This window comes from Salmo salar, chromosome ssa01 (assembly GCF_905237065.1).
Source record: "Salmo salar chromosome ssa01, Ssal_v3.1, whole genome shotgun sequence".
Lineage (NCBI taxonomy): Eukaryota > Metazoa > Chordata > Actinopteri > Salmoniformes > Salmonidae > Salmo > Salmo salar.
In genome coordinates this window covers 143,353,373-143,376,320 of record NC_059442.1, presented here as the reverse complement: position 1 = coordinate 143,376,320, position 22,948 = coordinate 143,353,373, and the positions used below count along the sequence as shown (strand labels likewise).

Here is a 22,948-nt window from a genome sequence, read left to right as displayed (position 1 = left end):
CGACTATAGAAATGTTGAGGGAGTTACTTTAAACACTTAATATGCCTTTGAAACTAGCATTTTTTTCTATTGGTTTTCTATTGGTTTTCAAATCAACTTTCCTTTACTTTCATAATCCTAGTAACCCATGCTAGTTGATGCATCTTTAGATCTCCCCTCTTTATTAATTTCGAATGGATATTTTCATCTGTCACACGAAACCTCTCGCGCGTGCAGTAATTGTATTTTGGAACATTTGCGCATAGCCTACAGCCATGTGTGCATTGTTGAGCTTATAAAATGAACAAATAAAACTTTATCAAAATGTTAAGCTAAACGGTCTGATTTGTTGCATCAGCCTCATTGCTTTTTTAATTTTTGTTATTTGCAGTGGTTTGAATTTTGGATCTGTCATCCCAGAACTGTCCCAGAAGACTGTTTTGAACTGTATACATATTTTTTTATCATCCCAGGGATGACGGGATGCCCTTAATTTCAAGCCCTGGGGGGAATTATTTTAAAAAGACATTACAAGTATTTGTGACCGACCTCGATTCGGTCATATGTTGCAAAATTTGAAATTGTGTTTTTTTCCATTGAATAAAAGTACAGACTCAGAGCTACAAAATTGTATATCATATAATGCAGTTGAGGAACAATGGGAAAGTAATTCTGCTTTGAAAGTTGCTAAACTTTTAACCCCACTTTTGAGAAAACGGCCCTTCAATGTTCTGGTACACCTACTGGAGACCTCCTCTTTGTCTACACCTATTCAGCATCGTTCACACCCTGTTAAGCCTTAGCCCCACCCATCTCTTTAAGTATTCACATGTGAGGCCATGTGGTAAACAGAGTGGGTAAGGTAGTGCAGTAAACAACCAAAGATGTCAAGACTAAAATTGGTGAAAGTAGTAGCTAACAATATGGAAAAACTCCATGTAAAAATACACTTGATCTAGTCCTTGGCCTATATCCCAATCTGACTTTGGTGCAGGTCATGTTGTTCTTCACATGACCGTCTCTGTGTTCTTCATGGCTAACTTTATATCTTTCAGAAAAGCTGCTGTAGAAAGGATTATCAACACATACTATGCAGCTCATGTTATAAACAGCAGCATGCTACATGGAAGACCAATCCGATCTCATCTCTCAGCATGTCCAGCCCATCCATTTTCTCAGCCAATCATGGCTAGGTAGGAGGTTCCTATCTTTTTCCGTGGCTAAAACAACTAGGCTCGTAATTTAACAATTTTATTTGTATTTACAGATGGCATACACGTTTGTTATTAACCTCTCTAGGGTCGGCGGGACGAAATCGTCCCACCTACTCAACAGCCAGTTGTATCCCGTGGCGCGTTATTCAAATACCTTAGAAATGCTATTACTTCAATTTCTCAAACATATGACTATTTTACACCATTTTAAAGACAAGACTCTCGTTAATCTAACCACACTGTCCGATTTCAAAAAGGCTTTACAACGAAAGCAAAACATTAGATTATGTCAGCAGAGTACCCAGCCAGAAATAATCAGACACCCATTTTTCAAGCTAGCATATAATGTCACATAAACCCAAACCACAGCTAAATGCAGCACTAACCTTTGAGGATCATCATCAGATGAAAACCCTAGGACATTATGTTATACAATACATGCATGTTTTGTTCAATCAAGTTCATATTTATATCAAAAAACAGCTTTTTACATTAGCATGTGACGTTCAGAACTAGCATACTTCCAGTGAATTTACTAAATTACTCACGATAAACGTTCACAAAAAACATAACAATTATTTTAAGAATTATAGATACAGAACTCCTCTATGCACTCGCTATGTCCGATTTTAAAATAGCTTTTCGGTGAAAGCACATTTTGCAATATTCTCAGTAGATAGCCCGGCATCACAGGGCTAGCTATTTAGACACCCACCAAGTTTAGCACTCATCAAAATCAGATTTACTATAAGAAAAATGTTATTACCTTTGCTGTTCTTCATCAGAATGCACTCCCAGGACGTCTACTTCAATAACAAATGTTGGTTTGGTTCAAAATAATCCATAGTTATGTTCAAATATCCTCTGTTTTGTTCGTGCGTTCAAGACACTATCCGAATGGTAAAGAAGGGTGACGCGCACGACGCATTTCGTGACCAAAAAATTCTAAATATTCCATTACCGTACTTCGAAGCATGTCAACCGCTGTTTAAAATCAATTTTTATGCCATTTTTCTCGTAAAAAAAGCGATAATATTCCGACCGGGAATCTGTGTTTAGGTTCAAAGACGATAGAAAATAAAAACATGGGGTCGACTCGTGCACGCGCCTCAGCCCATTGTCCTCTGATAGAGCACTTGCCAAAAGCGCTAATGTGTTTCAGCCTGGGGCTGGAATTACATCATTCAGCTTTTTCCCGCCTTCTGAGAGCCTATGGGAGCCGTAGGAAGTGTCACGTTATAGCAAAGATCCTCAGTCTTCAATAAACAGAGTCAAGAAGCTCAAGGAATGGTCAGAGAGGGCACTTCCTGTAAGGAATCTTCTCAGGTTTTTGCCTGCCATATGAGTTCTGTTATACTCACAGACACCATTCAAACAGTTTTAGAAACTTTAGGGTGTTTTCTATCCAAAGCCAATAATTATATGCATATTCTAATTTCTGGGCAGTAGTAATAACCAGATTAAATCGGGTACGTTTTTTATCCGGCCGTGTAAATACTGCCCCCTACCCCCAACAGGTTTAGACACATGAAGGGATTTCTGGCAAAAAAACGTTCAAATGCCTCTCCTGTGAAGTAGTGACGTTCGACATATGACTAGCTTCCTGAAACGGGTCATATTTGATTGTAAATGTAATTTTATAGGCTATCAAGGGTGGCCAACCATCCTCCAGGAGAGCCTTAAAGGGGCAGTGTTGTATTTTGAGACAGGCTTGAATATGCAAAGAAGCCAATAGGCGGAGTGTAGCCTACATTTTTGCCTGATTCTCTATGGTAAAAAAGGTAGTAATGCATTTTATTTTGTAAAGTGGTTCCTTGCATCATACAATGATGTAAAAATGGTGTTACAGACCAAGTGACTTGAGCATTTGGACAAGTACAAAATCAGTCCTACAAGTGGCAAAAAAAGTTAATGTCAAGCCCTGAATAATATAATAATAGTATGTTAATGTAGAGTGGTAATGTCTCTATAGGCCAGTGATAGTGGAGATTCCCCACTTTGCTGCTCTGGGTCGAGGGGACCGGGAGCTGGTGGTTCTGCGCAGTGAGAACGGCTCTGTCTGGAAGGAGCATCGCAATCGCTATGGCGACGAGGTGCTGGAGACCATTTTGAATGGCATGGATGAAGGTCAGTGTAACAATGATAAATGTCATCCCCCTACAGCAGAGCCAGCTGTATCTTCATGCACTATCCTGTCTATCTAAGGACAGACTATTCACATGTACCACACATTTAAGTAGTCTACAGTATATCATTTGAACAACAATGTTATACACACAAAAACATACCTAATCCATATGCCTCTCTCTCTGCCACCCCTCCCTCAGACCTGGAGAGTCACGAGGAGTTGGAGAAGAAGAGAATCCGCCGAATCATCTCCACTGACTTCCCCCTCTACTTCGCTGTGGTGTCCCGCGTCCAGCAGGAGAGCGACCTGATTGGCCCAGAGGGAGGTCAGCTGACCAGTAACCTGGTCCCTCATGTCCAGGCCATCTTCCCTGAGACAGCAGTCACCAAGAGAGTTCGGCTGGGGCTGCAGGTGAGGAAGAGGATGAGGAAGATAAAGAGGAGGGGAGAGACCAGCAGTTTCACACACCGAACATCCCTCCTCTGGGTTCTGTCTTTTTAAAGAGGACTTTATGGAAATGCAGGTTTTCATGCAGGAGTGAATAATGCTTTCTGCCCTGCTCTTACAAAGAGCTGTCCCAGGACTGTATTCAATCAAGTTTGATTGAATGGGACATCTTGGCAGGTAGCTGCTCTGTTTAGCTTACTCAATCAGTGCTGTCTGCCCTGCCAAACAAGCAAGGTTGGCACCACAGCAACAATGGAGCTGGCTAATGCATCAAACTGACTATGGCATATACACATAGAAACTGGCACTCAGGAATGCTGACTACCTCCAAATACTGAAGCTGGTTTCGTTTATTTTTCCATGACCACAGTTTGTTCTTTTATTTCTTGCTGAATCTGTGTCCCATATCGCTTAATTGTTTGTACACTGTATTTGTCATATAGCATTTTTGCATGTATGAATGTTGTCTTTTTCTTTTTTCTTTATCCAGCCTTTCTTCACACTTCAGTTCCCTGAGCTAAATCCTGCTATGCTGACAAAGATGATGAACTGATATTCAAATGTGCATGTTACTTGGTTTTATGTGTGAGTATGATTGTGTGCACTTTTTGTCCATTGGTTAGAGAAAAGAGTAGGACTATGGTAGGACTATGTATTATGTTGTCTGAATATGTGTGAGTTTGTCTTAATAATAGTTTGTTCACTGTGCTCCGGAGGGCGAGTAATGTGAGACAGAAAGTTCGCAACTAATTTTGTTATATTTATTCCTATTTTTGTCTCCCATTTTAATGCATCACCTGTCCTTTCTCCTTTATCCCTTTCTCTTTTCTCTCACTCTTTCTCCTCTCCCTTCTTTCCTCTCCCTCTTCAGGCTCAGCCAATCCCAGATGAGCTGCTGACTCAACAGCTTGGTAACCAAGCGACCTTCAGTCCAGTGGTCACGGTAGAGCCACGACGACGCAAGTTCCACCGGCCAATCGGATTACGTATCCCACTGCCCCCTTCTTGGAGGGAGAGTCCACGTGACGCTGGGGAGGGGGACACCACCAGCCTGCGCCTCCTCTGCAGTGTCATTGGTACGGTCCAGTGTGGAGTTTACTTTATACCCTTAACAACTGATTCATGGCCAAAAGCATTCATTGCCAACATAAGTGAGTGTTAGGACAGGGGTGAAGGCGAGAGAACTAGTGCTGACCAACAAAAAGCATCACGAGCCAAGCCAGTCAGTTTTATGAAAGCGGTACGGGAACAATAGCAGGTCTCTGAGGGGAAAGAGAGGGAATGAGTAAGTGGAGGTGTATAAAAAGAGAGAGATGAAACAGTCCTTTGTCTCCCAGGTGGAACAGCACCTGCCCAATGGGAGGATATCACTGGCACCACCAAGCTGATGTACACCAACAACTGCGCCAACTTCACCACCAATGTCTCCGCAAGGTGTGTCCTAATTCACACTCACAACAGTCAGCCATGCTCTCTCCTATAGAGGTTATACAAAATGTATGAAGCAGAATACCCTTATACTATTTACCCAATGCATATAGCCAGATGTAACCTCATCCTGTGCCAAACCATATTGAGTTCCATCCACTGACGATATGGAACACCTGACTTTCCATTACCTGTACTCTTTAACACAACACACACTCTCTCTAACGACTATCCCTCACCCTTTTCTGTGCGTCATCTCTCCTCTCATCCTCTGCCCAGGTTCTGGCTGGCAGACTGCCCTCGCACGGCCGAGGCAGTGACCTTCGCCAACCTGCTGTACCGGGAGCTGATGGCAGTGCCCTACATGGCAAAGTTTGTGATATTTGCAAAAATGAACGAGGCGCGCGAGGGCCGCCTACGCTGCTACTGCATGACCGACGACAAGATGGACAAAACCCTGGAGCTGCACGAGAACTTCAGCGAGGTGGCACGGAGCAGGGATATAGAGGTCAGCAAGGGGCAAGGATCAGGGGTCAGGGGAAAGGGTTTTAGTGTGTGTGTCAGTAGATTCTACTGTATTTAAAGATGTTCACATAACTCAGACATTTGTGTAAATAATCCATTGAAGGCAATGGAGGATTTATCTCCCCTGACTCTCCATCGCCCCCCTAAGGTGATGGAGGGCATGCCGCTGCACCTGGAGTGCTCTGGGAACCTGGTGCCTGTGAGGAAGGCCACTCAGCAGCCACGTAGCTTCAGCTTCCAAGCCTTCAGAGACAACAGACTGCCTGTCTCGGTCAAGGTCCGTCTCCCACTTGTTCTCTATGTTTTCCCATAGGAATTGTGATCCAGTCAATTTAATTGAAATGTCCATCTGTCAGTCAGTCTGTTTTATTCCTTCCAGGACATGTCAGTCTGTCAAACTGTCTGTTTATGCATTTAACATGTTAGTCAGACAGGTTTTGTGTTGAATCAGCAGTTGGTCGGTCGACAGTCAGTCGGTCTTTTGATCCAATCTACATGTCTGTGTGTACATCTGTCCCGTCCATCTATTTCTTTATCTTTTTATACGTTTATTACAATCATTGTGTACCTTCTCCCATCTCTATCACTCCATCTCTCCAGCTGTTTCAAATCTATCTTTCTCTCCTTGTTTAACTGTGTTGAGTTCCAACCAACACTTTTCTATCACATACACCCTGTCCCTCTATCTGTGTGGCTGTCTGTGTTCCTCTCTGTTTGTGTGTCTATGGTATGTGTCTGCGTGTGCGGCCATATGTTTGTATACCAATAAATCTGTCTGTGTGGCTTTGAGTGTGTTGTGGTGTATTCTCCACTGTGGTGTACCTACCGACTCTCTCCCTAGCTGTAACTGTGTGCACGTCCTTTAGCTCTTTCACCTTCTTGCCTGCCTGTCTGTATGTCTGTCTCACTGTCTCTCTTTCTCTCTCTCACGGTCTCTGTTACTGTCTGATCTGACAGACGCCCAGGTAAATGAGCAGGTAAATCTCTCTCTCTCGCCTGCCTATGGACTGCTTCCATCCCTTCCCCCCTGTGTTTCTGCTTGACAGACCCACTACACTGCAGGTTGTCTAATTCCCACCTTTGCTCTGTTCTTCTTCCCCCTCTCTTTTTTCATTATTTTTCACCCTATCCTCTTGCCCATCCTCTTCTTTATCCTTCATATCTGCTCCTCTTACCTCTGTCACTCTCTCTTGTCTCTCCTCCTCGAATCCACCTCTTCTGGTTTTCCTGCTTCTCTCTCACTCTCGCTCTCTGTCTCTGTCTCGCTCTCTCTCTGTCTCTCTCTCTCTCTCTTTCTCTCTCTCTCTCTCTCTGACTCTGTCTCTGTGTATCTATCAGGTTAGAGACAGCAATAAGGAGGCCTCTGGGTTCCTTTCTTTCCTGCGGAAGTCTACCAAGTATGAAGACTCCCAGCATGTGCTGTGTAACCTCAACATCACCATGCCACCCTGTGTCAAGGTACACACACAGTCTCTCATACACCCACTAAACTACTCATATGCAACCCCTTTGAACCCTTTGAACCCTTCTAAACCACACTCCACTACCAACATTACACACTCACAACCCCTCTTAACCTTGCCAATACAAAAATATCTTATTTCCGTTCTACATTAGCAGATATCATTACAGTCATTAATTGAATTGACATTTTGAATGGGGTGTTTTTTTGCTTTAATGTTGCTGTTGATTGATTGGTTCTCAGTCGTAACAAAAGATGTTGCAGTACCTCTTAGGGAGCTCTGTCTGCACCTTCCTCAGCTGATGAATGATCAGTTGAGCTTTGAAGGCTTAAAAAAGACCTGAAATAAAGACCTGAAATACACACTTTAAGAGATACCGTATCTAAAGAGACTAGTCAGTCTGTTGATTGGCGGTTTAAAAGCAAAGATGAACCAAATATTTAGATGTCCTGCTATCAACCCAGTGCTATTTTAAGCATTTTTTTAAATCTCAAAATCAGTTTTATTTCCACTAAGATAGTACAGTACAAAGTAATAGTCACAAAAGCAGCATAGATACAAGAAAGCACATTCAAACATATCATTAGGCAACCTTGGGAGAAGTTGCTAGTATTTCAGAGATAGTAGCCATATCTAGTCACTGATGTGTGTGTGCTTTGTGACTGTGTCCCTTGTGTGTGATCCAGGTTGTGGGGAGTGAGGAGCGCAGGCGAACTCTGACCCCGCTGGCCCTGAGGGAGCGCTACAGCGTGCTGAACGAGCCCGGTCTCGGTAAGTCATACCATGCCTGTCCAGAAGCCCTCTCCCCACTATACAGGAGGAGACAGGGCCTGAATGTTGCACCCCTTCTCCCCTGCTTCCCAGTCTACTACTCTCTCTAATTCGTGCACGCATGAGCCTTGGATGCACTGCACTACTATGCCCCATAATACACAGCAGTGTGATGAGGGCGCTATATTGATTATGTGCCAAAGATTAGCTAATACCTACACATCCAAACAGCTCCATGGAAAACTATAACCCTTCCAGAGTTCTGGTAACATTAGTACTGAATGACCTGTTATGGATTGCATGCCGCTGGTGCTGGTCGCTCCACTGCGAGTCCTGTTAGCATGGCGGATATTTAGCATTTAGCTTAGCGCTGGGAATGGGAGGGTCCTCACAGTGGAGCCAGACAGAGGAACCCTCTGATTGGCCCATGGTAGATGAGCAGAGAAAGGAAGGAGTGCTCATTGGTTACATGGTGAAACACAGCACTGCTACCTTGCACCTCAGTTCCTCATGGTTATGTTACGCTAACAGAATGGACTGGTGTCTGAATGAATGCCTCCAATACTCTACCTACCTCTAACCTACCCTGCCTATAGTCTGCTAACACACATGGATCGTATGGGCAAAAACACTATACTCTGTGGGTAATGTGTCAAGGTAAGTTTGCTATTATCTTTTTTAAAAGCAACTGATTTTAATGGGTTTGATATATTGGGTATTTTGGTGGTTCGTTTGGTCTCCTTTAATGAGTAACATGGAAAATTGTGTAAAAATGTTAGTTGTTGTTCTATACTGTTTATGCAGTATACAGTGTTCAGTTGTAAAGTCGGGATTGAGTAATTCATTTGCAGTAGATGTTCTGAGTCAGACACAGTTGTGCTTGTAAAGTATATTTAGCTCTGAGACTGTTCTGTTTCTGAAGTTGTCTTTTTTTACAGTGAATGCCATGGAGAGGACAGAGCTCAAGATCTCCCTCATATCTGAACAGCTGGGCTTGAGCTGGGCAGGTCAGTGCTCCTCTACATGGGTGATACTGTATACAGTCTACTATATTTGGTAAGATAAACTTACATACGTATTTGATTTACCTAATTATTTATTCTCTCAGAGTTGGCGCGGGAGCTGCATTTTGGTGTGGATGACATTAACAGAATCAGGGTGGAGAATCCTAACTCCCTCCTGGACCAGAGTTCAGCCTTGCTAAATCTGTGGGCCGGCCGGGAGGGCAAGAGGGCCAAGAGTGAGTCTCTGTCTGTCTGTCTGTCTGTCTGTCTGTCTGTCTGTCTGTCTGTCTGTCTGTCTGTCTGTCTGTCTGTCTGTCTGTCTGTCTGTCTGTCTGTCTGTCTGTCTGTCTGTCTGTCTGTCTGTCTGTCTGTCTGTCTGTCTGTCTGTCTGTCTGTCTGTCTGTCTGTCTGTCTGTCTGTCTGTCTGTCTGTCTGTCTGTCTGTCTGTCTGTCTGTCTGTCTGTCTGTGTCTTACTACAGTCCCCCAGCACAACTCTCTTCATTCCTTTCCCTATTTTCTGCCCTCTCTCTCTCCTTTCCTTCCTCTTTCCCTCTGTCAGTGGAGAGTGTGTATGGGGCTCTCAAAAACATTGACCGTTCAGACATTGTGAGTTCAGTGGAGGGCCAGCCACAGGCAGAGGCCGGGGCCTCAGAGGAGGGGGCCTGCAGACTGGCCGACCGCGACTCCACCCTGCTCTCCCCCAGTGTTATCAATGGTAAGAGACGCATGCACAGAGATGTGCATACCCACACATACACATACAGTTGCGCTCACACACACACACATTCCACCAATGTGATCAGTAGTATGAATAGACCATACTTGCCCCTAGTAATGTCAATGGTGAAAACAAGATCAATGAGAAGACCAACACTCTTCCCAAGTGTATCTTGGTAACACAGATTGAACCTTATCTCTGTTGCTCCACAAGAGATCACGGACACAGGTCGTCCACCTGTAGTCTACAAGCCACGAGTTATTAGGCACCCATTTTTCAGAAGGGGTAAGTGGGCTGCATGGTTGATTTCTTCTGATGATTCTCAAAGGATTTTGAGTCACGTCTGAGGAAGGGTGCGATTTCCACCATAACCCAGTGATGTGTGAGCATGTAATGTGAGCATTTCCTTATTGCATTTTGGTGACAGCCGTCATTCCAGTTTCACTGTTCTGACACCTCATGCTTTATGCCGGAACATAATGGTTCTCACATGACGTCATAGGAGATGTGAGGATAAAACCTCAAATAAACACAACTTGAAGACATATGTCATTTGAAATGAAAGTTCTACACATTGAGTTAATTAGGAAAGACTAAAATATACATTTAACCTCTGTGTGTTTATGTTTTAGTCTAGTATATGGATGAGTTGGATATGCGTGTGTGTGGGGGGGGGGGGGTGAACAGTAAGTGGCACTAGTACACAGTTTGCACACAGTTTGTATGCTCTGGGCCTCCATACCTTGTTCCTTTGTTACTCCCCTCTGTCTCTCCTAAATCTGTCTGTTTTTCTCTCTGTGTCTGTGACATGTCATATCTGCCGCCCAGCCACCCTCCTCTTCCTCCTCCTCAAAGCTCTTCCTCTCCGACCTCTGACCTCATATTGACCTCTGGGCCTCTCCTCTCTCCTGTCATCTGATTTTCCCGTGCTCACGTGTTCAGTCAAGCGGGGGACGCTGTCCTCCTCTCTCGATGTAGCTCTGTGTCTATGCATGTGCATGCTGCCTGACTCACTGTACCTCTCGCTGTGGCTCGCATCAGGGAAAGGTGTGTTTCTATAGGTCTGGGAAGGTCAGTGTTGATGTGGGGTGGGGTGAAGGGGTATCAAAATAAAGTTCTTGCTATCAAAATAAACATTTGCTGTTTTGGAATAAGAACTGTGTATTTGCATGGCATGCTTTCTCTATGACTATTTCCTTATGTGTATTTTACTTTTTCTTGTTTCTCTGCTTTTTGTCGAACTTGTTTTAAATGCTGTATTAACTCCTTAAATCTCAGTGGGGTTTCTGTGAATTCTATGGTGTTGGTTTAATGCTAGGCTGTAACCCAAAGTTGACCGAAAAGCACATAATGTTCTAAAAAATAATGTAGCTGTGACATGACAGCTTTGTCATTAAGACAATGTTGTCGTAATGTTACAGATACATTGTTAGAATGTTATGTGCCAGCTAATGGGTTCGATGGTGTGGAGGAGTGTGTGGGCCTGGGTGTGTGTGTTCCTGAGTACAGTGACCTGTGAACCGTGTGTGTGTTTTCATGTGTCTCTGTATGTTCATGTGTGTGTTGTTCATAGGTGGACAGTGCTGTGCATTTTATTTGTGGGTTTGTACATTGACAATCTATGTGGAGTTGTTGTGCTTCACTATATGTTGTAATGTTATTTTTACACTTTTGTCTTTAAATTGGGAGGTACAGTAAGGACTAACCCAGATAAACCATCGCCATTCCAACTCATTTCTTCAACATCCGTTTTATTCAGAACACCTCTACCCCTCTTCATCCTCACCTCTACTGTCTCTGTAGTGCATCATCACTATAGCATCGCAGAAACACACATGCACACTCACATACACTAACACACTTTTACAGTTAAACTATTCTCCATAGGCATCACCACTCTGAAAGAAATAAAGCCAGACTTCATTCATTAGTCCAGTGCCCATGAACACTTCAGTTCCTTCTCCACCTTAGTACCACATTAAATCATACTCATTACCACCTAGAACACAGACTGTCAAGATGTAAATATACAAAGAAGTCACACTGAAAGCCTTTTAAGATGGACAGACAGGCAGGCAGGCAGGCAGGCAGGCAGACAGACAGACAGACAGACAGACAGACAGACAGACAGACAGACAGACAGACAGACAGACAGACAGACAGACAGACAGACAGACAGACAGACAGACAGACAGACAGACAGACAGACAGACAGACGTATTTGTATGTGTGCCTGTGTGTATGTGCACTTGTGCATATGTGTGTGTGAAGGTGAGTGCAAGTAACTTGTCATTTTCCCAGCAGCTTCCTGACCCTCTCACTTGTGATTAGGTTTGGAACGATAATGGAATTTGTATCTCAATGATTATAGTATCACAATAAAATGTTTTTATCACGATAATAGACATTGGAGCCTATCATGAAGGTGGATGTGTTTAAATCTAAATGTTGTTGCCAATAACTAATTGAGAACAATTATATTGCGATAAACATGGACACAATTAAATTCAATATTACAGGTATCATTGAACATGCGTATCGTGATAATTTGGTAGTATTGATTATCGTGCCAACCCAACTTACCCCAAACACCCCACTCACCTGCTCTCTCTTAATATCTTGGATGACAGTTTCAACTGCCACTCCACATTCTTACTTATTAAGAAAACCTTCTACCACTTCACCCCTTTCCCATAGACAATGGACAGACAATAAATAAGACTCCATGTCTAAGCCTGTATTCCCTATAGAACACCTGCTGCTCTCAGGGTGAAAATCCTGTCACATGTCACAATACTGTATAACTGCTTCCTTCCATGCAGCCTCCATTAGAACCACTGACATATCACTAGATCAGTGGTCTGCAAAATCACCGTTTTTCATGGAATGTGAGACAATTTTTTCACTACTACTGATTCCAAGAAGGTGCCAGTGAGTGTGTGTGCCTCCTTAGAACTGGAAGTAGTGAAAACAAATCTAGTCACTTTCTCTTACCCAGCATATTATGACACAGGACTGAGCCCCACTGTTTCCTATAGGGCAGAGAAACAGTCCCACTACTCCCACATCCCTGTCTAATCCTCCTCTCCCCTCCCCTAACTCCCCCATCCCTGTGCCTGCGTGGTGTTAGTCTCCCTCTCTCTTTATCTCGCCTCCCTCCCAGGTTACGGGCTGGTGCAGGAGGAGCTGCTCTCCCCGGCCTCCTTGCAGTACAGCCTGCCCTCTCCGCTGGGTGCTGAGCCCTACTGGCAGGAGGTCTCCAGCCTGGAGTGTGCCCCAATCGCCACCACCGAAGAAGACATCCTGATGGAAATGTCTGACGTGCAGGTGTGGCCCTCGGGGGTCAGCCCCTCCCTGGTCACAGTGGAGGACTCATCCCTGGATGGTAGCAGCCGGGCTGACGACTCAGAGGGGGCCACCCTGTCCCTTCCCTTCAGCCTGGGGCGCCCCAGCAGTGGGGCAAGCGGGGCCAGTTGCTCCATCATGGAGCTGGAGGAGGAAGAGGAAGAGGAAGGGGAGGTAGAGGAGGCGCGGCAGGAGCCGGCAGACAGGGACAGGGTGAGGGCCAGCGGTGCGGTGCCAAAGGTCAACCTGAATGGCCAGCTGGGAGGTCAGAGGTCGGAGGGCAGGAGGGTGGAGGTAGCAGCATCAGTGGCGGGCAGCAGTGTGACTGGAGGAGGAGGAGGAGTAGGGCAGAGTTCAGAGGAAGGGCTTTCTGTTGTTTCAGGACAGCAGGTCTACGCCCAGCTGTGTGAGATGTCAGGACTGAGCCGAACCATGGAGCACAACGGAGACAACAGGTGAGACTCAGTCAGGGGTTCAGACTGGTCTAGTCAGACAGTCCTGCTCTCAACCTTATACTCTATGTCTGTACTGAATCCATACTCAATACTCAATTCCATGAATACCTTATGGCATTCTTTTTTTGTGTATTTTGTCTGTCTGTCTTCTCTTTCCTACTCGCACCTCTGTCTCTGTCACTCTGACTCTCTGCTCCTCTGTCCACTCCATCTCTCTGTCCCTGTCTCCCCCTCTCTCTCAGGGTGGTGGGAGGCAGTGCATTCCAGCCATACCTACCCGAAAAGGACTCCCTGCATGGCTGGGCAGGGTTGCAGACACCCAGGATGCCCCGGCAGAGTGTGGAGACGCTGATGATGTTACCAGGGTCACGCGAAGCCCAGGAGGCTATCTTGACGCCGGTGTGTGACATGGGGCATGCTGTGCAGGCAACTGTTTGGCACGCAGCCCTTTGACAAGGGGCTGGGCTTCTTTCATCAGGAGGCGGGCCTGGGAGCAGGAGCGGAGGCGGGGCCAGGTCAGGTTGTCACGCCGACTGACCACCTGCTGCTTCCTGTGCCTGGAGGAGGGACTTCCTGTCCATGCCTGCGATAGATAGGACAATCTTTTAATTTGGTTTCAATCATCAAAATTCCAACCATCAACATGTCTATGATGTTATGCTACAACATCACCTGAAATTGGGTTAATGGGATAAAGTTGTGTTGCATGGTTTGTAAACCTGTGTCCTAATGTCATTTGGTAATTTAATGTGTTATATCCTGATGTTTTGACACAGATTCATGTTGATAAAGAGGACTATGCTGTTGAGTTTCTGGCTGAGGAGGAGTTTGTGGATGAACATGGAAAAGTCGTCACTAGAAATGTTGGTTTGTCTTCTTCTGCACAACTATTTCCAACAAATAGACTCACACACTCACAAATAGACACATACAAACATACATACAGAAACACGCATGCTTGCAAATACACATCACATAGATCAGTGTTAACTCCTCTGAGTGTTTTCTCCTACCCTGCTCCCTCCCTCCTTGCTGTACTGTAGGTGGGGGTGGATGTGAGGAAGGGTGCTCAGTCAGTGAAGCGCACCAGTCTGCGGAGAGTTAAACACTGAAACACACATACCCAGTCCTCAAGGTACGGAACACACAAGCTCTCGTGTAAATATTCCAGTGCTTGGATAGATGCTTTTAGAAGTGTCTATCAGACCCTGGTCAACCAGAGAGGGTTGAAGTTAAACTGGCTAATGTAAATGACAACCCCTGCACACTAATCCTTTGAAATAATGTTACAAAGTGAAAGATTAAAGAATCTTTGTCCGACAGCTCTCAATAGAGCATGTATGTGTACATAATATTCCACCACTTCTGAATGAAAATACATCACTTGTTATCTTTAGGTGTTGTTCATTTTTCATTTAATCAGTTACTTGTTATTTCATCGTCTTTTCTGGATACCTCTGCCCATCTCTTTAAATGTGATGAGATTGTAGTAGTTAAAAACAATTCCCTTTTTACTGAATTCAGTTTTCTTTTCTGTCCCCTAGGACATCCACTGCCAAACTATCCTCCACAAACACAAAGCCAGGTGACAGAGGGAAATGAGGAAAGGATTGAGAGGAGAGAAGAGGGAACGAAGACTGATAGAAAGACTAAGATCTGCAAACAACAAATACAAACACAAAATCATCTGCAGAACGACCCTGGAGTTCCACAGCAAGAGGAAAATAGACAGAGATCTACTTGTAGTTTTGTAACATTTTTTTAAAGAAAAAGATACTAAACTAGAGTAGAGCATGATTTTTTTTCTATGAAAAACATGAGAAAATCCAACCCCCAAAAAATGCAACAAAAAAGTGCTTCCTGTCAACTGTAACCGCATGATTCACTGATGGTGCATGACCTTTGAACTGTCATTATCTACAAACTGAAGGGGTACAAGGTACACGGCCAACCCAGGACTGGGTCAGGGGTGAGTTTAAGGATACTTTTCCCCCCCAAAAGGGAGTGGTTGTGTAAGCAAGTTGAGTCTGCTAACACTACAGCCAAAAAAGCAAGTATTTTTTCCCACAACTGATTGGTACGATACAGCGAAGCCAATGCTGAGCCTACCAATGCTTCATTCACTTGGACCCTATTTCCCTGTTATGCTATGTGATATATGCTCTATGCTTTGTGGATGTGTGTCTGTGTGTGTACCTTTACTGCACGTGTTCTCTCGCTTCAGGCTTGGCACTGAGCCTTGTCCTGGTTGGTCGGTGCTCCTGTGATGTCACGGCGTGCTCAGTGTGGGAATGAGAAAGCCACTGTTCTCCCCTGCTCGTGAGCGTCTGTGTGCGTGTGCCGTCTTTCCTTTGTGAATGCGCTTCTTGTGTTTCTTTAGTGCTGTCAACCCCAGTTCCATTTTATCTAACTTTGATAGGGAATCACTTTCTCCCTCTGTTATACTCAGACAAAGGTTTTTTTCTTCAGATATGGTTAGTTGATTGATAGCATTGTGTGGCAGCCAGTGGACTCTAAGATTTTTACCCAACACATCCCTGATTTACTGTAGCATGATGTGCCCTTCCCCTCATACCACCCTCCTCTCCGATATGTTGACACCACACTCCTCTCCATCAACTCCTGTAGCTCCAACTTATGTCTCTAGCCTATCAGCTTCCTCCTTTGCTCTCTCTCTCTCTCTTTTCTCTCATCCTCTCTGTTTGCTTTGGCTGTAGCACCTCATGGCTTCGTTCTTTTATGGTTCACATTAGATTGTGCTTTTGGTTTTAGGGGGTGAAGAAGATAGGGGCATAATGAACAGTGTGTATAATCATATTTATGGGAACGAGATGGAGGTATATGTGGAAGTTTAGATGAGATACTAGAGACTAGCGTAGCTAATCAAGTAAGGACATACTGACAGATAGCACTGTGACCGCCCAACTTAACACTGACCCCTGAGCCCATGTACCTTGTACTGTGAACTTACACACACCTCATACATGCATACATACAAACACACACATAACCATTATACACACTCGCACATGCACTAATACACACATGCACATACAGTAATTGATCTATTGTGCCCTAGTTGTTATGAGAAGCCAGGTCAGGCTCAGATGATGTACTTTGGCGTCTGCCACAGCAATAATATCCGACGAGGAGAACACAGAGGGATATATACAGTTGAAGTCAGAAGTTTACATACACTTAGGTTGGAATCCATTAACTTTTTTTTCAACCTCTCCACAAATTTCTTGAAGATTATTTCACTTATAATTCACTGTATCACAATTCCAGTGGGCCAGAAGTGTACATACACTAAGTTGACTGTGCCTTTAAACAGCTTGGAAAATTCCAGAAAATTATGTCATGGCTATAGAAGCTTCTGATAGGCTAATTGACGTCATTTGAGTCAATTGGAGGTGTACCTGTGGATGTATTTCAAGGCCTACCTTCAAACTCAGCGCCTCTTTGCTTGACATCATGGGAAAATCAAAAGAAATCAGACAAGATTTGGTTCATCCTTGGGAGCAATTTCCAAACATCTGAAGGTACCATGTTCATTTGTACAAACAATAGTACGCAAGTATAAACGCCATGGGACCACGCAGCCAGAATTCCGCTCAGGAAGGAGACGCGTTCTGTCTCCTAGAGATGAACGTACTTTGGTGCGAAAAGTGCAAATCAATCCCAGAACAACAGCAAAGGACCTTGTGAAGATGCTGGAGGAAACAGGTACAAAGTATCTTTATCCACAGTAAAACCAGTCCTATATCAACATAACCTGATAGGCCGCTCAGCAAGGAAGAAGCCACTGCTCCAAAACCACCATAAAAAAGCCAGACTACAGTTTGCAACTGCACATGGGGACAAAGATCAAACTTTTTGGAGAAATGTCCTCTGGTCTGATGAAACAAAAATAGAACTGTTTGGCCATAATGATCATCGTTATGTTTGGAGGAAAAAAGGGGAGGCTTGCAAGCCGAAGAACACCATCCCAACCGTGAAGCACGGGGGTGGCAGCATCATGTTGTCGGGGTGCTTTGCTGCATGTGGGACTGGTGCACTTCACAAAATAAATGGCATCATGAGGGAGGAAGATTATGTGGATACGTTGAAGCAACATCTCAAGACATCAGTCAGGAAGTTAAAGCTTGGCCGCAAATGGGTCTTCCAAATGGACAATGAACCCAAGCATACTTCCAAAGTTGTGGCAAAATGGCCTAAGTACAACAAAGTCAAGGTATTGGAGTGGCCATCACAAAGCCCTGACCTCAATCTTATAGAAAATGTGTGGGCAGAACTAAAAAAGTGTGTGCGAGCAAGGAGGCCTACACACCTAACTCAGTTACACCAGCTAGGTCAGGAGGAATGGGCCAAAATTCACCCAACTTATTGTGGGAAGCTTGTGGAAGGCTACCCGAAACGTTTGACCCAAGTAAAAAAATGTAAAGGCAACGCTACCAAATACTAATTGAATGTATGTAAACTTCTTACCCACTGAGAATGTGATGATAGAAATAAAAGCTGAAATAAATCATCCTCTCTACTAATATTCTGACATTTCACATTCTTAAAATAAAGTGGTGATCCTAACTGACCTAAGACAGCGTATTTTGATAGGATTAAATGTCAGGAATTGTGAAAAACTGAGTTGAAATGTAGTTGGCTAAGGTGTATATAAACTTCTGACTTCAACTGTAGATACAGTATTGTGTGTGTGTGTGTATATATATATGTGTTTGTGTGTGTGTATATGTGTATATATATATGTGTGTGTGTATATGTATATGTATATATAGGTGGGTATGGTATGTATGTATGTATGTATGTATGTATGTATGTATGTATGTATGTATGTATACATATAGAACCAGTCAAAATGTTGAACACGCCTACTCATTCAAGGATTTTTCTTTATTTGTACTAGTTTTTACATTGTAGAATAATAGTGAAGACATCAAAACTATGAAATATCACATATGGAATCATGTAGTAACCAAAAGTGTTCAACAAATAAAAATATATTTTACATTTTACATTCTTCAAAGTAGCCACCCTTTGCCTTGATGAAAGCTTTGCACACTCTTGGCATTCTCTCAACCTGCTTCACCTGGAATGCTTTTCCAACAATCTTGAAGGCGTTCCCACATATGCTGAGCACTTGTTGGCTGCTTTTCCTTCACACTGTGGTCCAACTCAACCCAAACCATCTCAATTGGGTTGAGTTCAGCTGATTGTGGAGGCCAGGTAATCTGATGCAGCACTCCATCCCTCTCCTTCTTGGTCAAATCGCCCTTACACAGACTGGAGGTGTGCTGGGTCATTGTCCTGTTCAACAAAAAAAATGGATAGTCCCACTAACGGTAATCAGACAGTGTCACCAGCAAAGCAACATCACACCTCCTCCTCCATGCTTCCTGGTGGGAACTACACACGCGGAGATCATCCGTTAACCTACTCTGCGTCTAACAAAAACACAGCGGTTGGAACCAAAAATCTCAAATTTAGACTAATCAGACCAAAGGTCCACCGGTGTAATGTCCATTGCTCATGTTTCTTGGCCCAAGCAAGTCTCTTCTTCTTATTGGTGTTCTTTAGTAGTGGTTTCTTTGCAGCAATTTGACCATGAAGGCCTGATTCACGCAGTCTCCTCTGAACAGTTGATGTTGAGATGTGTCTGTTACTTGAACTCTGTGAAGCATTTATTTGGGCTGCAATTTCTGAGGCTGGTAACTCTAATGAACTTATCCTCTGCAGCAGAAGTAACTCTGGGTCTTCTTTTCCTGTGGCGGTCCTCATGAGAGCCAGTTTCATCATAGCGCTTGATGATTTTTGCGACTGCACTTGAAGTTCTTGAAATTCTCCATATTGACTGACCTTCATGTCTTAAAGTAACGATGGACTGACGTTTCTCTTTGCTTATTTGAGCTGTTCTTGCCATAATATGGACTTGGTCTTTTACCAAATAGGGCTATCTTCTGTATACCACCCCTATCTTATCACAACACAACAATAAAGAGAAATTAAAAAATAAAGAAAAACCCTTGAATGAGTAGGTGTGTCCACATTTTTGACTGGTACTGTATATACAGTATGTGTATGGTGGTTGGGTGGGTGTTCTGTATCTACACATTATGGTAGCATTAAAAGCATTTCTCTCTCTTGCTTGTATACAAAAGGTACAATCCAAGACTGTATGCAAATGGTTTTCCCCTCACAAATGTGATCCTTTCAATGTATTCACCAATGTCATTCAACAACGTATCTCCTGAGTTGCATTGATGTTGATGTATTAGTGTGGTGGCACTCCCACCTGGTGTCGTAAAGAGGTATCACAGACTACATAATGGTTGTATGGGGGGAAAGGGGGATACCAAGTCAGTTGTACAACTGAATGCATTCAACTGAAATGTGTCTTCCCCATTTAACCCAACCCCTCTGAATCAGAAAATGGTTTGGTCCAGCACTTAACGTAGCAGATATTATCCAGGATATGCTAACTTCATCCATTGCATCTTGGGAATGAATCGCTCGGGGTAGCACTCATTTGCTGAGAAAAATAGAATATGTATCATAACCACTGTAGCTGGAGTAAAAAAAGACACTGAATTTGGTATTTGTATTTATAATGGATCCCCATTAGCTGCTGCCAAGGTAGCTACTCTTCCTGGGGTCCAGCAAAATGAAGGCATTTATATACAATTCAAATTATTACATGACATTTCACAACATATTTCTCAACAGATGAAGTGTGTGCCCTCAGACCACTACTGTACTACCACATATCTACAACACAAAATCAATGTGTACATGTGCCTGTGTGTGTGTCTCTTCACAGTCCCTGCTGTTCCAGTTTTCTTTTTTTTAATCAGATTTTACTGCATGCACGAGTTACTTGTAGAATAGAGTTTCATGTAGGACTGACTCTATGTAGTACTGTGTGCCTCCCATAGTCTGTTCTGCCTCTGGTGGCATGTCCCTCTTTGTGACACCTGACCACATGACTGGACAGTAGTCCAGGTGCGACAAAACTGGAGCCTGTAGGACCTGCCTTGTTGATAGCGACATTTGTGTAAGTGTCGTACATTTTGAATGCCCTTATGCCCTTCTCTATAAGCATGCTGAAAATCTGTTGTTACTGTGAAATAGCATTGTATCTGGTCAAACACTATTTTTTTCGCAAAGTTTACTAAGGGTTGGTAACAGGCTGATTGGTCGGCTATTTGAGCCGGTAAAGGGTGCTTTGCTATTCTTGGGTAGCGGAATTACTTTTGCTTCACTTTCCTGTTGGCATAGATTGAAGAGATGGCAAATAGGAGTAGCAATGTCGTCCACTATCATCCTCAGTCATTGTCCATCCAATTTTGTCAGACCCAGCTGGCTTGTCATTGTTGATAGACGACAATAATGTTTTCACCTCTTCCACATTCACTTTACGGAATTCAAAATTACAACGCTTGTCTTTCATAATTTTGTCAGTTATGCATGGATGTATAGGTTCAGAATTTGTTGTTGGCATGTCAGGCTTAAGTTTGCTAATCTTGCCAATGAAAAAGTCATTAAAGTAGTTGGCGATATCAGTGGCTTTTGTGATGCATGAGCCATCTGATTCAATGAATGATGTTGTCGAGTTCGCAATTTTGCCCAAAATTTCATTTAAGGTGCTCCAAAGCATTTTACTATCATTATTTATATAATTGATCTTTGCTTCATAGTACAGTTCCTTTTTTGTGTCACATGAATGACTGAGTGAATAGATTAGTAACACATCACAGACACATATTACCTGCCAATCAGTGCACATTAAAACCTCATCTGTTATGCCAGATTTATCACATATAACTTATCGTTCACTCTTATTCAACTCAGGTTTCAGTTCTAGCAGGATCCTAGCTCTGTGTGTGTGTGTGTGTGTGTGTGTGTGTGTGTGTGTGTGTGTGTGTGTGTGTGTGTGTGTGTGTGTGTGTGTGTGTGTGTGTGTGTGTGTGTGTGTGTGTGAGATGTCATGGGTTACAGGTGAGCCTCCACTCTCCAGGTCATTTTTCTGTTTAAACAGCAGTGGAGATGATTGACTTATGTTGCTGCTTTGGGTCTGAATAGGCTGATGATGAATACAAGTGAAACTCTCAATCAGCAATGGATAAGTCAATTAATGTATCAATCAGATTTTCCACAACAACAAGACACTGAGACCGGATATGGATGAAATATAGAGACCACAGTCTGAAATGGATTTAAAATGGATGAGTCTCAGATTAAGGGTAACTGTGTGTTGGCTTAGAGGTTTTGGATTTTTTAATTTCCAAGATCAAACTGAGCCGGTCCACAACCCTTTACACTGTGAGAACTGTAGACTCCACCTGTGCGTGTTTGTGTGTGTGTGTGTGTGTGTGTGTGTGTGTGTGTGTGTGTGTGTGTGTGTGTGCTTGCTGTGTTCAAGAGGTTGATGGGAGGGTTAACTGTTAACTGTTGCAAAGAATAGAGATCACCTATACTCCTTTAGAATGGATACATGACAATATTAACGCAATATCATATTACTCTCTACTAAGGAATGCAACTGCGCACATGCACAGAAAATGTTTTTATGAAAATATATTACAAAATATATTGAATTAGAATGCTATGCACCCTTATAGAGTTGTTATAGGTGTTCTTTTAAGCATATTAACTAGACTATAGGCAAATGCCCACATCATGGGGACTGTAGAGGCTTTGTGGGTATTTCAACTTGTTTACTTTTCTTTTTTATTGTCATGGAGAGCGGGAAAAACAAACATGAATATGTATACAAACCTTTGTTTCAATCAGATTCATTCTGACAAGATACGTATAGATCAGTGTTCCCCAACTTGTGGCCTGCGGGTGATTTTATTTGCCCCCCCCCACACACACACACACACACACACACACACACATTTTTCTGAGCTCAGACACGTTTAATTTTTTTGTTTGGACATAAAAGTGTAAAAACACCAGCAAATCAGCTCCAAGTGATTTTAATTTTGGAAATGTGTTCCCAAGTATTCCCACGCATAATAGAGATACAGTACCAGAACAACGTTTGGACACCTACTCGTTCAAGGGTTTTTCTTTATTTGTACTATTTTCTACATTGTAGAATAATAGTAAAAATAAAGAAAAACCCTGGAATGAGTAGGTGTGTCCAAACGTTTTACTGGTAGTGTAGATGTGATCATATACAAATGTAAGTAAGGTTTGAAATTATTATGTTTTAGTCAAATGTTATATCTGTTTGGGTTTCTTGCGGTCAATTTGCAGTCTACAAATGATCTTTTAATATGTTCTGGCCCCTTGACCATCCGTTCAAGAAAAAAATTGGCCCGCGGCTGAATCCTAGTTGATGAGCCCTGGTGTAGATCATTTACCATGTACATCAGCTCCAACCATTTACAGAAATTAATAAAGAAAGATGTGAACATAACTAATGTGTTGTCTTACACACTTTGATGTGT

At 43.2% G+C, this 22,948-nt stretch overlaps 1 protein-coding gene across 11 annotated transcripts in view; it reads left to right on the top strand.

The window, feature by feature from the left end:
* Positions 1-15,134, top strand: part of ank1b (ankyrin 1, erythrocytic b) — a 111,379-nt gene extending 96,245 nt beyond the window's left edge. For 8 of the 11 annotated variants that reach the window (XM_045691553.1, XM_045691524.1, XM_045691521.1 and 5 more), the window contains 17 exons: positions 3,166-3,320; positions 3,521-3,732; positions 4,640-4,844; positions 5,106-5,202; positions 5,476-5,704; positions 5,870-5,998; positions 7,060-7,179; positions 7,871-7,955; positions 8,894-8,962; positions 9,064-9,195; positions 9,520-9,675; positions 9,892-9,963; positions 12,842-13,478; positions 13,721-13,877; positions 14,255-14,341; positions 14,522-14,613; positions 15,023-15,134. In XM_045691553.1, the coding sequence (XP_045547509.1) occupies positions 3,166-3,320; positions 3,521-3,732; positions 4,640-4,844; positions 5,106-5,202; positions 5,476-5,704; positions 5,870-5,998; positions 7,060-7,179; positions 7,871-7,955; positions 8,894-8,962; positions 9,064-9,195; positions 9,520-9,675; positions 9,892-9,963; positions 12,842-13,478; positions 13,721-13,877; positions 14,255-14,341; positions 14,522-14,590 (2,611 nt within the window). In that variant the 3' untranslated portion in view covers positions 14,591-14,613; positions 15,023-15,134. Of the gene's footprint in view, positions 1-3,165; positions 3,321-3,520; positions 3,733-4,639; positions 4,845-5,105; positions 5,203-5,475; positions 5,705-5,869; positions 5,999-7,059; positions 7,180-7,870; positions 7,956-8,893; positions 8,963-9,063; positions 9,196-9,519; positions 9,676-9,891; positions 9,964-12,808; positions 13,479-13,720; positions 13,878-14,254; positions 14,342-14,521; positions 14,614-15,022 lie in introns of all 11 variants that reach the window. The other 3 variants (XM_014134683.2, XM_014134721.2, XM_014134657.2) reach the window with 2 other exon arrangements.
* The last annotated feature ends 7,814 nt before the right edge of the window (positions 15,135-22,948 follow it).